This window comes from Myotis nattereri, assembly GCF_964212035.1.
Source record: "Myotis nattereri genome assembly, chromosome: 3".
NCBI lineage: Eukaryota > Metazoa > Chordata > Mammalia > Chiroptera > Vespertilionidae > Myotis > Myotis nattereri.
Window position 1 is genome coordinate 160,281,650 of NC_138077.1, and position 15,219 is coordinate 160,296,868.

The window sequence follows — 15,219 nt, forward strand, 5'->3', positions numbered from 1 at the left end:
ATTTGGTTTTGAAATTGAAGAACTAGTCACATGGTAAAGAACTAAAGATGCTAACCCTTGAGATGATTTATGGAGTAAAGCAAAGACATTCTTTTAATGTGTAGTTAGACATGGCATGTATTAGATTTTCTCTGAACACCCCTGTTGGGATTCAGTTTGAAATCCTGCTCTGATATCTTTTTAAATATTTTATGAAATAACATTATGTGATTATAATAACAATTTTGAAATTGTGAGAAAATCTCTAATCCTATCCCATTCAGAAATAAGCATTGTTCTCAGTTTAATGCTGTGCCTTCTCGTGCTTTTTCCTACACTTTACAAAATGAAATTGAGATTACACAATTGTGGAAGAGTAGATGATGAAAGGAATTCTGTGCTTAAGAAAGTAATGATTATGAACTTTTGTCAAGGGAGCCATTGGATGCTAACTCACCTTTACTGACTTTGTGCCATCTTGCCTTCACAAGCAACCTGGAGGTAACTGGACACCAGGTGCTGGCCAGGTGGTAACTCAGGAGCCTGGAATGCCCCACCTTTTCCCATGAGTTCTTTCCCCTCCCATTGGATAGAGATGAAACCATTTTGGATCTCTTCATAGAAACACAAGGGTTCTTTTTGTTTGTTTGTTTGTTTCATTTTGTTCTTAAGACAAATGTAAACTTAATTTTTATAGACCCTCAGTAACCACCAGTTGGATTTCCAGCAGCTTTTGTAGTTGAACCACAGAAGTCAGAGCTCACATGGCCCTTCTGTGTATGGTATAGCCTTTGTCAATAGTAAATTTAATTTGTGCCACTAACAACGAGGACACAAAGCTTGCTGAGCTTTACTTCACCTGTGTTCAGTACAGCCAGCATTAGCAAACCCAATGAGTTCAGCAACATTATTCTACCAAAATCTAGGTCAGCGCTGCTGATTAAAAACATTATACACTTGCCACCTCTTAAAATGTAACTATTTTATCACCTATTCTGTCTCCTGTACATCTTAAATGGAAGACTATATATCAATTACCAATCCAATAGGTATAGGTCAACATTAAGAGGTTATCATCAACAACAGACATTTATTGACTGCCTATTGTGTGCAAGGCACTGTACTAGGCATGAGGCTACAAAGATAAAGGAGCAACAGTTCCTGCCCTCAAGGAGCTTACAATCTAATTAGACTGACAGGACACATACATAAGAAGACAGAACAACCCAAGGTAGTATGTAACATTAGAGCTCTAAGTAGAAACAAACAGGAGTGCAGCGCTTTTTTTTTTTTTTTGCATTTCCATGTTGGTTCAATACCCTGAGTTGGTGGGGACGAGTGAGATACAATAGAGGGCTTACTCCTGTTCATGTTTGAATCTTATGGACACTCTACCACCGCTCTCCATTCCAAATTATCTTCTGGCATATGCTAGAACCTAGGCAATTGGTTCACTTTTCCCTCCATGGCCTTAGCATCACAGTTCTTTTTTTGAGGTGGCCTTTTGATAGGGTGACTCACCATCCTGATTTGCCCAGGACTGTCCTGGTTTCAGTACCAGGAGTCTGTGTCTTGGTCCTCCTTCCCTCTCCTACTCCCCTGATCTGGGAAACCAGGATGGTATTTCAAAAACCCTTGTCTTGTAGCCAGATATACTCCTCTCATCTAATACGGTCATGGCAGGACCTACCCCAAACCTGTTCCTAAGATAGGTCTCTAGTTTAAAAATCTACTGGGGAGAACTTAACAGCCCCCAAAGACTGCTGGTTTAAGAGCACACGGTGGACAACAAAAAGCCTACCATGAGAGAATGATAACAACTAGACAAAATGAGGTTCGAGAGAGAAGCAGTGAGGATGGAAGAAGTAACTAGATCAGGTATGAAATATGCATGTGTGTTATCACCTGACAATTCAGTGAGAGAGAATGGGAACAGAGACCCTTCTCTCAGAGTAGGTCTATTGGGCAATCTCAATCATCACCCTCTTGGAAGCCAGGGTATATTTCTGAAATGAGGCCATGCCTACATGAGGGTAAATATTTGGTCTATTGTAAATAGGTACTTAAGTGTTTAAATAACACTGTCTTAGTCCTAACAGAATTTCAGCTTTTCCTTCCACTTTTACCTAGCATTCATTTAGCTTCGAAATCAAGATTTTTAATCTTTGAGGGGGGTTTTGATTTTAAAAATGAGGTTGTAGGCGGCCACTGTGACTCAGTGGTAGAGCATCAACCTATGAACCAGAAGGTCATGGTTCGATTCCCGGTCGGGGCACATACCCAGGTTGTGGGCTTGGTCTCCAGTGGGGGGAATGGAGGGTGCAGGAGGCAGCCGATTAATGATTCTCTCTCATCACTGATGTTTCTATGATGTTCTCTCCCTCTCTCTTCCTCTCTGAAATCAAGAAAAATAATTTTAAAAAATGAGTTTATATCCTTCCATTTAAATGTAATTCAAATAATACTCTCAACAATGAAGGTTAAGATAAATAACTAAATAAATGTAATTCAAATAGATCAGTAATGGAATTTCAGAAAACAAAGGTAATCTGTCTTGAGAAGTGTTGTTTGGGATCTGATACACATATCTAGTCGTCACTAAGGACTCCACGAAACCATACACAATTTTCTCTTTTAGGTACAATAATTCGTGTTTTGCTTTCACTTAATTTTTGAAGAAAAGCTCTAACTCTGAAATCTTATGAAGTTGCTGAACCGCCCCGGTTTTACATCTAGCCCTTAGGAACACATACCAGGGTTACTGAAGCGCAGGGACTCAGTTACCAAACACCCATCAACCACAATGGAAACCACACAGCGAAGTCCCCATACAGCACACTGAATATTCACCTCCTAATGTTCTTTTAATGTACGCTTTCTTGGGTGAATATTTACTATAGAATATTAAATGCAAGTTCCTCTTTTCATGGGCCATTTGAAGTGATTGATTTTGTTTGTGAATTCCTGTATCTTTGCTCATAATGGCTATCTATTGTAATGGCCTCTGCCAAATGTTGTTGTGTTGAAATAAGAGACGCTATGGATCGTCCAGCTGTGGCTTTGTGCTACGGGGGTCTTAGGCTCGGAGGAAGCTGATGACACAGCTGGGGAGAGAAGAAAAAGGTATGTAACATAACGAGGATGACTTAGGCTTCAAACACAATCAGATACTGAAATCACTGAGGTCTGTAAACATGGTTTTATAGTCACCTTTTATATCAGAGTTGATGCTTAATGGTGTTGAATGGTGTTAAGACTGATAGTTATGAAATAGTGGCAATATAAGAATTCAATTGCCCACAACCAGGTCCATCAGCACAATCTATCAGAATTCTAGGCATTTTCTTTAAATGCTGTAATAAAACCACTGCCTAAGTGATAATTTCTTACATTTATTTATAGCATGTTTAAAAAAATATAAACTCACACACTCACATGTCCTAGCTACACATATATTTAAAATATTTCCCAGTGAAGACAGAAATTTCAGAATTTGGTTTTTTTTCCCCCCACTCTTTTGGGTATTTGAGAGGGAGGAGTTACAAAAAAAGATGAAGCTATCATGAGGTCTTTAAAAAACAAACAAACCCTAAAACTTGAAGATAACACAGACATTTGAGATATTATTGGATTAGTAATATATACTTCGTTGCATTTCCCAAGTATGTCTTCTTAACTGTCCATAAAAGTAGTTAAAGGAGCTACTTACATCTGAACAATATAATCCCTTCAAGTGATGGTAAGGGTGGCCTGTATGTCAATTATCTAAAGTTTATACACTTTTCAAAGGTTCATAAAGTATTGTGTATTCAGAGTCCATGCTGCAGAAGAGATTGTACTGGAAAAAAATTCTCTTTACAAAGTATGAGAAAATTTATAGGACACATTCCAGTATGTTTTGAACAGACATTTCAATTGTACTGGCTTTTAATAGCTCAAGCCACACCACGATAACACCAACTCCATTTTGCTATATGTATAAATATCTAGGCCGTGTTTGCATCTCAACAACCAGACTCCAGGTAATTACTAGGACCAGTTATTGCAGGGACATGGGATCTTAGTACTGATTAAGGACAGGGAAAAGAACTGGTAATGTGAGACAACTTCTTGAATCACAAGCCAGGTCATGTTCTGTAAAAACAACATCAGTCTTCATACCTGGTATTTGCTGGTGCCTTCAAATTTGGCATTAGAGAAAGTAATGCCTCTTAATCCATGGGTAAAAAAACACACACACTGCTATATCGTTTAAAAGACTATTTTTGAACAATATTACTTGCTTAAATGAAAATCTCTCATACCGACTGACCTTGGCTCTGAACAAAATAAATCCTTCACACTCCTCCACACCAGCGATGAATGGTGGTGAATATAATGTAAGATCTGCAGGGAGTGAATCTAAATAGTTCATAGGATAAATGTGTGATATGATAGGAGAATTCTCCTGACAGACTCACAGAAGTGCAGTCCCTTGCTCTTGTAGTCAGGCAACACCATGGAAGTTCTCTCTCTTTCTTCTCTCTCTTTCTCAAAGCAGGGAGTAGATTTTAGTTACTGGGGACCAGGGATAACCTATGTTTTTAATCACAAGAGGGAGATAGGTAGTAGGGCAATATGAAAGGCCCCTGGTACTGTGGGAGCCCCATCATTCCAAGTTCAAGGTCCTGAAATGACTCAAAGTCCCATAGAATTTCAGTTTTGGAATGAAATGTTAAGCGGTCATCTAGTACAGGGACATCATTCTGCAGAAAAGGAAACCAGGGCTTAAAGTGAACTCCACCAATTATTACTAAAGGAAACTATCTTTCAGTTTCTCTTCTTAGTCTCTTTCTGTGTTAATGACACAGTTTTTGGTTTTCAGTTTTGTCATTTGGAGCATTTCTGCACCTTGGAAAATGTTATAGCTATTCTGGAAGCCTAAGGGTTCAGAAAATGCAAGATAGCATTGCCAAGCGAAAATTCCAACTGCACGCTGACAATGGCTTTGTGAGCACAGCAACTCATCAGCCCGATTCCAGGCCTTTCCAACCATCGTTGGGGATTCAAGCGTTAGAATAAAATACCTAAATAAAGATAGGGCTAAATTACCACATAATAATCTATAAAAATACTGGCCTAGAGTACACTACAAAACTCTTCATAAATAAATACTGGGCATTTACTTTATGAAAGTCCGTGGAGCTGTGCTCATCAGAAACACTTTCAGGCAGCTTTATACAAACCACACACACAGGGGCCAACAGATGACAAAGGTCAGGTCAGGATACACCTTGATAGAAAAGTGTCTTTTGACATGGCATTTCTATAAAGGAATACACCTAATAAATGCTGTTGAGCTGCTCATGTTTCAGTTTTGAAGGCAATACTTAAAGAGACCCAAAATGTAACCATGGCAGCATCATTGAAATAAGAGGTCTGCTTCTTTGAAAGGGAGAACACGCATCCGAGTGTATTAATTCTGGAATTTTCCTGTAAGCCAGTGGCGCTGTTTTGTAGTCACTTCTCATAGGCATCTGCACATGGTATTGAGGAGTGAAGACATTTCCTGCCAGTTCTGTTCCTCTTTTGTGTCTGGGGCTCAGGAAGTCCAGTGGTTTGGTGTCTGGTACAGTGGGTGCTTGGGGTTTCGGTCTGACACGCTCATTCTTCAGAACACAGGTTTATTCTCAGGATGATTTATAGCAAGTGATTCTGGTTTCCAGTCTGGTTGAAAAAAGTGAATATTGAATGTCCGTGCCCAGTTCTTAAAGACTCGTTTCTCCGTGATGAAGCGGTGATGACTGCCCTTCCGCCCTCGCTCATGGGACAGGTACATTGTACATTCATCTGGTCCGAAAGGTTCATAATAGTGATAAGGGACTGAAGGGTGGTTGGGATCCCTGTAGAAGGAAGATGAAATAAGTCATTAAAGCAAAAAAAAAAAAGTTCCTTTGACTGACTGAGGTAAGAGTTATCTTTAATAAGCTGATAAGCACAAATCGTATTTTCAAGTTAAATGAATTTCAACAAATGTTTTCATTCTGATGTTTAAGCAATAAGCAAGCAGAGAGGTTTTATATTGTGAAATAAAAACAGTGGCCATCATTATCAGACAGAGAGATTCAAACAGTACAGTAGGATGTTCGGGCTTTTGGGATTCAAAAACTATATATTATTAAGACCCAACTAGACTCCTTACTTCTACTCTTGCACCCATACAGTCTATTACTACAAGCATCTCTAGAGATATTTGTAAAATAAAAACAGATAATTTCCCTTCCCTATTCCAACTCCCAAATGGTCCAGAGACATCCAATTATACTAAGAGGATGGCCTTATAGGGTGTTAGTGATCTGACTCTTTTCCAGACACAGCCTTCTTCTAACCCACTTGACTTTGTCCCCTATGCTGCAGTCATACTGGCCTCTGGTCATCAACCCCTCCAAGCTTGTCTCGGCCTTGTGGCCTTTGCCCTTGAGGGCCATCACCTGGCTGGAACATGTTCTTACCAGCTCACTCCTCTCACCTTTGAGGATGGACTCAAATGTACTCTCCTCAGAGAGGCTTTACCTGGTGCCCGCCCCTCCACGCCCTCTCACTCGGATTTATTTTCTTTATAGCATCTGTCTGAAGCTGCTGTTGTTTCCTTGCTCATTGTCTGTTCATGAGGGCAGGTCTTTGTCTTGTTCCTAGTAGGTGCTCAATAAATAATTTTTTAATTTCTGTTGTTGAAATAAATTTATATGGAGCTAGAGCTATACAGCAAGCCTCTAAAGACACTCCTCTCCAGATATGGAAGGTTGATGATCTTAATTTGATTGCTTGAAAGAGAAAGAATACAGAAGTCACAGTGCCTTCATTTTCCTCCTGTTGTCCAGACAGATGACGATGCACTCAACTCTAGAGTCTCTAAACCCAGAAACTCCAAATCCTCAGTCCCCGCTGTGCAGCCTGACAGTCCCAACGTTTTCATGTCTATATCCGTCTCCACTTCAAACGAGAAACACTGGCTCATGTCTTCAAGGTTGTGCGTGCCCTTGTTGTAGGGTTACTAAAATATCTAAAACCAAAGAGCCCTGGTTTCAGACTGGCTTTCATTCTAGGCCAGTCTACTCTACCTCTTCTGTCTTGAAGTCTAAACGGTAAGGTTAGTTATGATATCCCAATAGGTAAGTCTTCCTACCTTGAGCTAACCAGTATTGGGGCAGAGACTATGCTCTTTTTTGTCTCTTCTTCAGCTCTCTTCTTAAAAGGGCCAGGCAGCTCTAGCCAGTTTGGCTCAGTGGATAGAGCATTGGCCTCTGGACTGAAGAGTGCCTTGGTTGAAAGCTCGATCCCTGGCCCTGGTTGGGATGAGTGCGGAAGAAGACCAATGGATGTGTCTCCCTCACATTGATGTTTCTCTCTCTTTATCTCTCCTCCTCCCTTCCTCTCTCTCTAAAATCAATGGAAAAATAACCTCAGGTGATGATTTACAAAAAACAAACAAACAAAAAAGGGCCAGGCATTCCGGCAAACCACCTTTCAGCACCTAGTGTCCTGCGTCCCCTCCGGTCCCCAAGATGCTCATCCTGTTAGACACCTATTCATTTTCTTCGGAGGAGATCAATACACAAATGGCTTTTAGAGTAGCAACTCTACTGGAGTCAGGAATCGAAGTATTTTATCAAGAGGGGTGTTGAGTGTGTGGCTCTGACAACAATAAACCTTTGAGCTGCCTCTCCTCAGAGGTTAAAGTTCTTCCAGGAAGAGAGATTTATTTTGGTCATGCAACATTCAAACATTCCTCATCCTGGGTTGGATGCTGTGCTGAATGAGTACTTTGCATCTCTATTATGCCCGTCTCAGAAGTATCTATATGTTGTGTAGTGAAACATCAGCAACTGTCCTGTCTAGTTATGACAGATATCACTTATTTACTTACCCTAGAAATTGGAGTCTCCTTAAATAGAATATGTGTTCAATATAGAAAATGCATGCTAGGAAAAAAGTTGGAACTACCACTATGAAAAAAAGAAAAGAAATAGAATCTTGTGAGACAAGTGTCCCTAAATTCCCATGGCATAATTTGGGGAACCATGCCAAGTTCATGCTGCCGTGGTCTACGTGGGGTTAAGCTTCTAATCCAGTACAGATCAGGCTTTAAGTCTGATTCCTCTAAGTTTTGGACATATTCTTGGCATCAATCTGACTGAAGAAACAATTAGGTTTCTAAAAATAACCATGAGATTGATTTGGCACCTGGAATAGAGGGAAATTGGAAACCAGTTGAAGGATGCTGGAGGATCAATTTCCTCATGCAGGATGACCATCGCTTTGAATGAAACCCTATCTGGCTCTATATTGATTACCTAAAGGAAGAATTAAATTTACATATTTGGTAAATTTAACTCTTGATTTCAAAGGTGTCCAAAGCAGTGGGGGCTGTTTGCATCCACTACGACTCTGTCCAAATGGCAGACACGTGCTTTGTGGGACTGAGGAGGCTGAGCCGCAGCCCAGCTGTAATCCACCTTTCCATTCAGAAGGCCCTTCGCAGTTCAAGGTCAAACCTGACTGTCTAAAGGCTGCCGTGGCTTTTTCCTCCTTCACCTGATCCCGGTGGAAACAACAATAAATATCAGCAGAAATGCCACACCAGGAGGCCACAGTTGTAAAGGGAAGGTCTGTCCCTAAGTCCCTGTTTGGGGCCAGGGGACCTGAAGGAGTCAAGGTGGGTGTGAGGCAGGGGCTGTAGCTAATCACAGAGCCGGTTACCTAAGCGGCTGCAGCCTGTCATCAGTACTCCAGGGCCAGAGCGGGAGCTAGTCCTGCAGAATAATGTGAGGAGGAAATTTTTTTTCTTTATGAAGGAAGCAGGTGGGGAGAGCGAGGGAGCTCACATTTAGTGCACACGGGGAGCTTTAAAGGAATACCGTTGTCTGTGTTCCACCTCCATAGATTCGGATTTAATTGACTTGGAGAGGGTCCCAGGCATGGGTGTTTAAAAAAATGCCTTAGGTTTCAGTATCAAAATAAATAATGACAGTACGGATTATGAAACCCATAAAATAAAATAAATATCCACGAGTCCATGATGATTTTAATAAACAACTGAGTAATTAAATAAATGAGGGAGATAAAATGGCATTTCCTTAGAGGAGAATTCCAATGAACAAATCTAGAAAGAATGGGGGAATAGAAATCACCATTAAAAGAGCATAGTAATTGTTTCAGGCAAGATGCACCAATGAATAGAACATTAGTGGGGATATAGATAAGAGAATTGGGTTATTTGCGTATAGTATCTTTCCCCAAGCTACTTATTAATGACAAAGGGGAAACTAGTAACTTTTCAATGAGTAAACTCAGCAGACACCACTTCAAGCAAATGATAAGGGTTAACACGGCCAGCAATAAGACATTTCGACACCATGGACCTCTTGATATGAGATGCTAAGGGCTTATCTCTGCTGTGATATCCTTCCCAGTAATGTGTAACCTCAATATAATCACAGAAATACAAAGCAAGGGATATCCTACAGTAATGACCAGAATTCTTCAAAAACATCAAGGTCGTGAAAGATAAGGAAAGACTGAGGTCACAGATGGGAGGAGACTAAGGGCACATGACAAGGAAAAGCAAAGGCATCCGGGTTGGGTCTTCCAAGGGCTAAAGGGCATCAGAAGAAAACTGTGGAAGTCTGAGTAAAGTCTAGCTTAGCTAGGAGTATTACACTGGTGTTAATTTCGTAGTTTTGATATTTGGACCTTAATTATGCAAAATATTAATGTTAGGAGAAGCTGGGTGAAGGGTATACCAGAACTCTCTATATTATTTTTGCAAGTTTTTCTATAAGTTTAAACTTGATGATAAAAACATAAAATTAAAAAGATATAATAATGTTGCAAAGCTCCTTAGGGGATTCTTCTCTGCAGCCAGGTTTGAGATGGCTGATTTAATTAAATACCTGCTAAGGACTTGGTGCTTAAGTTACATTACCTCATTTACTCCTCCATCCATCTAAGGTAAGTACACCTGCTACCTTTGATAGGCAAGTGTCTGGCACCCAGGTAGAGTCCAGTGCCTGGCTTTAAGCACATAGCTTCATTCACGGGCCACCCAAGGTGCCAGACTTAACAACTTTCAACACCAAAACCAGTGCTCAGTACTCTACATAGACCAATTTATCTACTCCTCACTGCACCCCAGTGAGAAAGGTACTGTCATTATTGCTATTTTACAGAAGAGAAAACTCATGCAGAGAGAAATTGGAGAACTATCAGGGCCCAATTTTGGACCAAAGTTGTCCTCTTAAGAGTGAGGCTTTGTGTCTTGGAAAAACTCCTGTCTCACCACATGGGTTTCTGTACTAATGGCACCCCAGGTTCCCACTGGGGTTGGCAACACATGGTTGGGAACAACTTTGTCCTTGTGCATTTTCCCAAGCACCTATCCACAGAGGTGCCCCGAGCTTGGTGCAGCTGGTCAGGGTGCGAAGCAGAGGTCTCATGCTCATGAACAATCCTGCCCACTAATGTTAATGGCTGCGGGAGTTTGTCATGTCCCATTTTTCAACCTTCTAAAGCTAAGCTGTACAACTGGAAAGAAACCTATAACATTAACAAGCAAGGGAGGATAATTGCATTTCCGGATATGATCTAGGTTAGCCCTGCTCTCTGGGTTTGCGGCTGGATTATCTATAAGGAAAGAATGATGCCTTTGCTTCTCTCTAGACGCTCTCTCTAAACACTCTTCTATTCTTGGCGTGGTACTTGGCATACTAGGTAGTCAGGAAATGTTTGAGGAAGGGAGTGAAATCAATAACTGTCAAGTGTCTGCGTTGTTCTGAAATTGGCTTGCAGGGGGGCCTGTGGGAACACTGTGTAGCACTCCGAAGAAAATGTTCCTGAAACAGGCCTTCCCAAACATCTGCCTCAGGCCGATGAGACCCACTGAGCCACCTTTATTCTGCTGCCTGACTCCTTGTCTTCGGAGCTTCTTTTGGAAGCTAAACTGCTGCACACCTTAGAAGCTGGCGGAATAATACTTGTGTATTTGGGGCACATTGAGCACCAAGAGATTGCAGCTGTTTACCCATCTTCGGGCAAAGAGCCAATGTGAGTCACCTGAACTTACCCCCCCCCTAAACCCAGGAAGCTCAGGTGGTGCCATAACATCTCACAATATATCAGGGGTGCTGTACTCACAGGAGAGAGAAGGAAGGCAATGAAAACCCCTGGGGACTGGTAAGACATGGTCGAATTATGGCAAAGAAAGAAGAAACAATAATCATCTAGGAAGGAAGACAATATATTTAAAGACTATGTCATAGAATGGGAACCACACAGGTGCATGACCACTTCCTACCCGTCCTCCATAAGCATCTGACTCCACGTGTGCACTGTGGCCATGTAGGAACTTTCTCTGTTATGCTGGCAGCTGTATTCATGTTCATAAGCTAATAATTCTAGAAGAATCAACTCTCTGGTACTCACTATGCCTTTGAGATGTCCTTCACATTAGAGATGAGATATTAATTTAGTTCCATGACAGTGATCACTCTGAGTCATTACTCCTCTAATTAAGACTGAAGAAATAATGGGTAGCTGAGAGTTGTTAACTTGGTAATGTGTTAAGTATGACCAGAAATAAGATTATTAGAAAGAATTTAAGTGCTTGGTCCATTATTATTGCCAATAATTTACAATGAAAAACAAGATGAAAAATACTCAGTTTAGAAAGCAATGATAACAAATCTTTTCACTGCAATTCATAGTCCACCCAGGGAGAGTGGATTGGCTTCCTGTGTGGGTATGGCATGACTTAAGGGTCCACTGTCCACACAATAGTGTGTTTTGATGCTGTCTAGGATGCAGCATGGGATGGATTTTCTCCAGCTTTCTGACCCCGGATGAGCCTGGAGTTTGGTGATGGAAGGCAGGATAGACATTGATGCCTGACGCCTGAGCCCCTGTTGGAGGACCCAGTGCCAGCTCTGGTTGAGAATGAAACAGGAGGCCACCAGTGACTTGAGGACCCTCAAAATCTGAATTTTCTATTTGCGATTACACTTTTTGTTCACCTGACACTTTTGGTCTTGAGATAAGTTTAGAATCAGTCTCTTAAACACTGTCAAGGAAAGGGAGGTTTTAAAATTTATCTATTAAGCCAACCCATATTAAAATACACAGCAAGTGCACGAGACAATGACAACTGCTAAAGCTACACATGCGGACATGACCCCTCCTCTTAAGGATCCTGTGGGCAAATGAAGGAGATGGAAACCAACCAATGAGGTGGGGCGGGGGAAGGAGGCACAGGTGGGGTCTGACTCAGCAAGGAGGTCAGAGGAAGAGGAGGGCCTGCTGCATCTGACTGACACAGTGAGTCCTGCAGACCTGAGTTGAAATCCTAGCTCTGCACTGGCCAGCTGGTTCACGTCTTTTAGCTTCCTATATAGAATGCTGATACTAACAATGTTTACCTCATGGGATTATCATAAAGGTTAAGTGAATTGGCACATGGATTCATATTAAGTGTAGGAGGGGGGCATGTGGTATGTACAGAAAAAAATATCAGCCATTAATATTCTTAGTAAAGAACCAGCAGTAATCTGGAGAAAGGGGCGGATATTCCAAGCTAAGGGCAAAGGGACTGGTACAGCACGTTTTGCAGTGTGGCTAAAATATGTCTGCGTAAGCAGAGATGATGAGACTAAAGTGGACACAGAAGCCAGGTCCTGAAGGGCTTGTGTGCTAAGCTAGGGAGTCACAAATCTCACTGTCACTTAAACTCTGTCATTTAAACTCTGTTCTAAAAGCTTTGGGGGGGAGGGGGGAGTCCAAGGATTTTACGTGACAGTCAGATTTATGACACTCAGGTGACTGAAGGCAGAGACCCTGCGTCATTCATCGTCAATTAAGTCCACAGTGCCTAGTACACATTAGCTGAATGAATGCAAGTGTCTTTGTCTCTCTGATTAATTTAGTAAATGACTTCTTTTGAGGTGACTAATCCTGCCTTAAGTTCCAAAAAGTTAATTTAAAAAAAAAAAAAAAAAGAACAGTTGGCTCTCTTTTTGCTGAAATCTGGCCCCATGTGGCTAACTCTTCATTCCAGTGAGAAACTGGGCACTTGAAGGAAGCAGCGGAACGGGATGGACAGCCCGTGATGTCCCATGAGCAGCTGGAGGCCACACGAGGACAGTTCTCAATAGTGAAGAGAAATGGGACCCAGCTCACCTAGGAGGCCATGCCGGTCCTTCCCTTCCAGCAGCCAGGCCTCCTCACCACTGAGCACCATTTGTTAGTGCTCTCTGGACATCTCCTTAGAAGTGCTAAAAGGTTAGTGAGTCCCTTTGCCTGGTAAGTGAATGCAGCTTAACATACACCGGGGCTGTGCCAAGCACTCCTCACCTCGTAGCTCTTAGAACTATTATGCAAACCCCTGAGGGAAGTACTACTGTCATCGCCATCTTACAGACGTGGAAGCACAGGCTTCTGAGACAGTCATTAAGTAACTCGCCCAAGGTCACTAAGGCTCAGTGAGGTCAGAGTTTTCTTTTTTGAAATTTATCTTTATTGTTAAAAGTATTACAGATGTCCCCTTTTTAATTTTGTTGTTGTTGTTGCTGTTTTTCTTCCCATTGACCCCCTCCTCTCCGCACCTGGCACACCCTAGCCTTTGCCACACTATTGTTTGTGTCCATGGGCTCTGCATATATGCATATATGTTCCCTGGTTAACCTCTCCTCCCCGACCCCAACCTTCCCTCACCCCACCTTCCCTCTGAAATTCATCAGTCTATTCCACAAATTGCTTTCTCAAAGGCAACAATTTCTGAGAGGCAGAAATGGTTACTTTCACCCACATCAGCACCCTTTCACGACAGCACTAAAGAGCGAGTAGAGGACAGGACCTCTCACTCACATAATACTTAGGGAGCATCGCTATCGGCAGAACAGTAACTGTCTGCTGTGCATGCACTAGTGCTCCAGCCACGAGGCAAACACACAGCCTCTGCCTATGAGGAGTGTACATTCATTTATTTATTTATTCATTTATTTATTATTTTTTAAATATATATTTTTATTGATTTTAGAGAGGAAGGGAGAGGGAGAGAGAGAGAGAGAGAAACATCAATGATGAGAGAGAATCATTGATTTCCTGCCTCCTGCATGCCCCACGCTGGGGACTGAGCCCGAAACCTGGGCATGTACCCTTGACCAGAGTCGAACCTGGGACCCTTCAGTCCAGAAGCTGATGCTCTATCCACTGAGTCAAACTGGCAGAGCGGGGAGTGTACATTCTGGTGGAATGCCACCAAAGGCTCTGTTCTCACAAAACCTCCCCTTACCACTTTTGGCCCTGTTGATATCTTACCCCTTTAAGGCCTAGAGATCATGAAACATGTACCTGCATGACACATGGCTCCGTAGAGTCCTCAGCTCCTTTCAAAATAAAGACAAAGGGGGCACGCTGGGCAGTTTGGGTGTTGGGGCCGTGGAGGTAGGGCTGCCCATACTGGGTGGAGAGTTCCCTCTCTCCAGCTGCCTTCAGTCAGAGCATGTCCCCCACGACCTGGGGACCCCTAGCCTCACTTGCTTATAAAGACATGGCCCCCCTGCCTACACCTCTATTGCTGGATAACAGCCAGGCAGAGCAGCTGGGAGGAACAGGCCAGAAAAACCCCAAAAAGTTTGGGGGTGGAAATAATCAGACCAGTGGAGGAATTGACTTACACACTGCTTTTTCATTCTTTGGTTACAGATACTGTTTGCAAGCATCCTTTGACTCTAAGAGGCTTTGCAGTGTTCATTATTTTTTGGTGTGGGTAAGGCTCATCGAGGGCTGTGTCCTATTCTTTGAACTTCCTAAATTCTCAGTACCTTTTAGGGTAAATCTCATGTCCTCAGGATAAAAATAGTAATAATTTCATAGACTAGTATCTTATGATATAGCAGTAATGCATTAGAAATAATAATAGTCTTTCCTGAGCACTAATTGTCTGTTGGACAATGATCTCGTTTAATCCTCCCCATGACTGCCGGGAGCCGGTCCATGCTTGCTGTTTCAAGGGACCTGGCATATATGGCATACTGTTCTTAATATGTTTTCTCACCTTCTTGGCACTATGTGTTTTAACCAAGGTCTCCTCTCTGAAAAAGGTTGTTTCCCCAGGTAGGGATTTTCCCCTGAATTTAGGGAGGGAATAAAACCTCTTAACTAAGTGCCAGGTGGGTAATTAATCACTTTAACTACAAACAATCATGCTTA

The 15,219-nt window shown here is 42.0% G+C and overlaps 1 protein-coding gene across 1 annotated transcript in view; it reads right to left on the reverse strand.

Moving 5' to 3' along the window:
- Positions 1 to 3,820: 3,820 nt before the first annotated feature.
- ST6GALNAC5 (ST6 N-acetylgalactosaminide alpha-2,6-sialyltransferase 5) overlaps positions 3,821 to 15,219 on the reverse strand; it is a 161,604-nt gene continuing 150,205 nt past the window's right edge. The window contains exon 5 of the mRNA XM_081088456.1: positions 3,821 to 5,861. Coding sequence (XP_080944582.1) covers positions 5,630 to 5,861 — 232 coding nt within the window. The 3' untranslated portion in view covers positions 3,821 to 5,629. The remainder of the gene's footprint in view (positions 5,862 to 15,219) is intronic.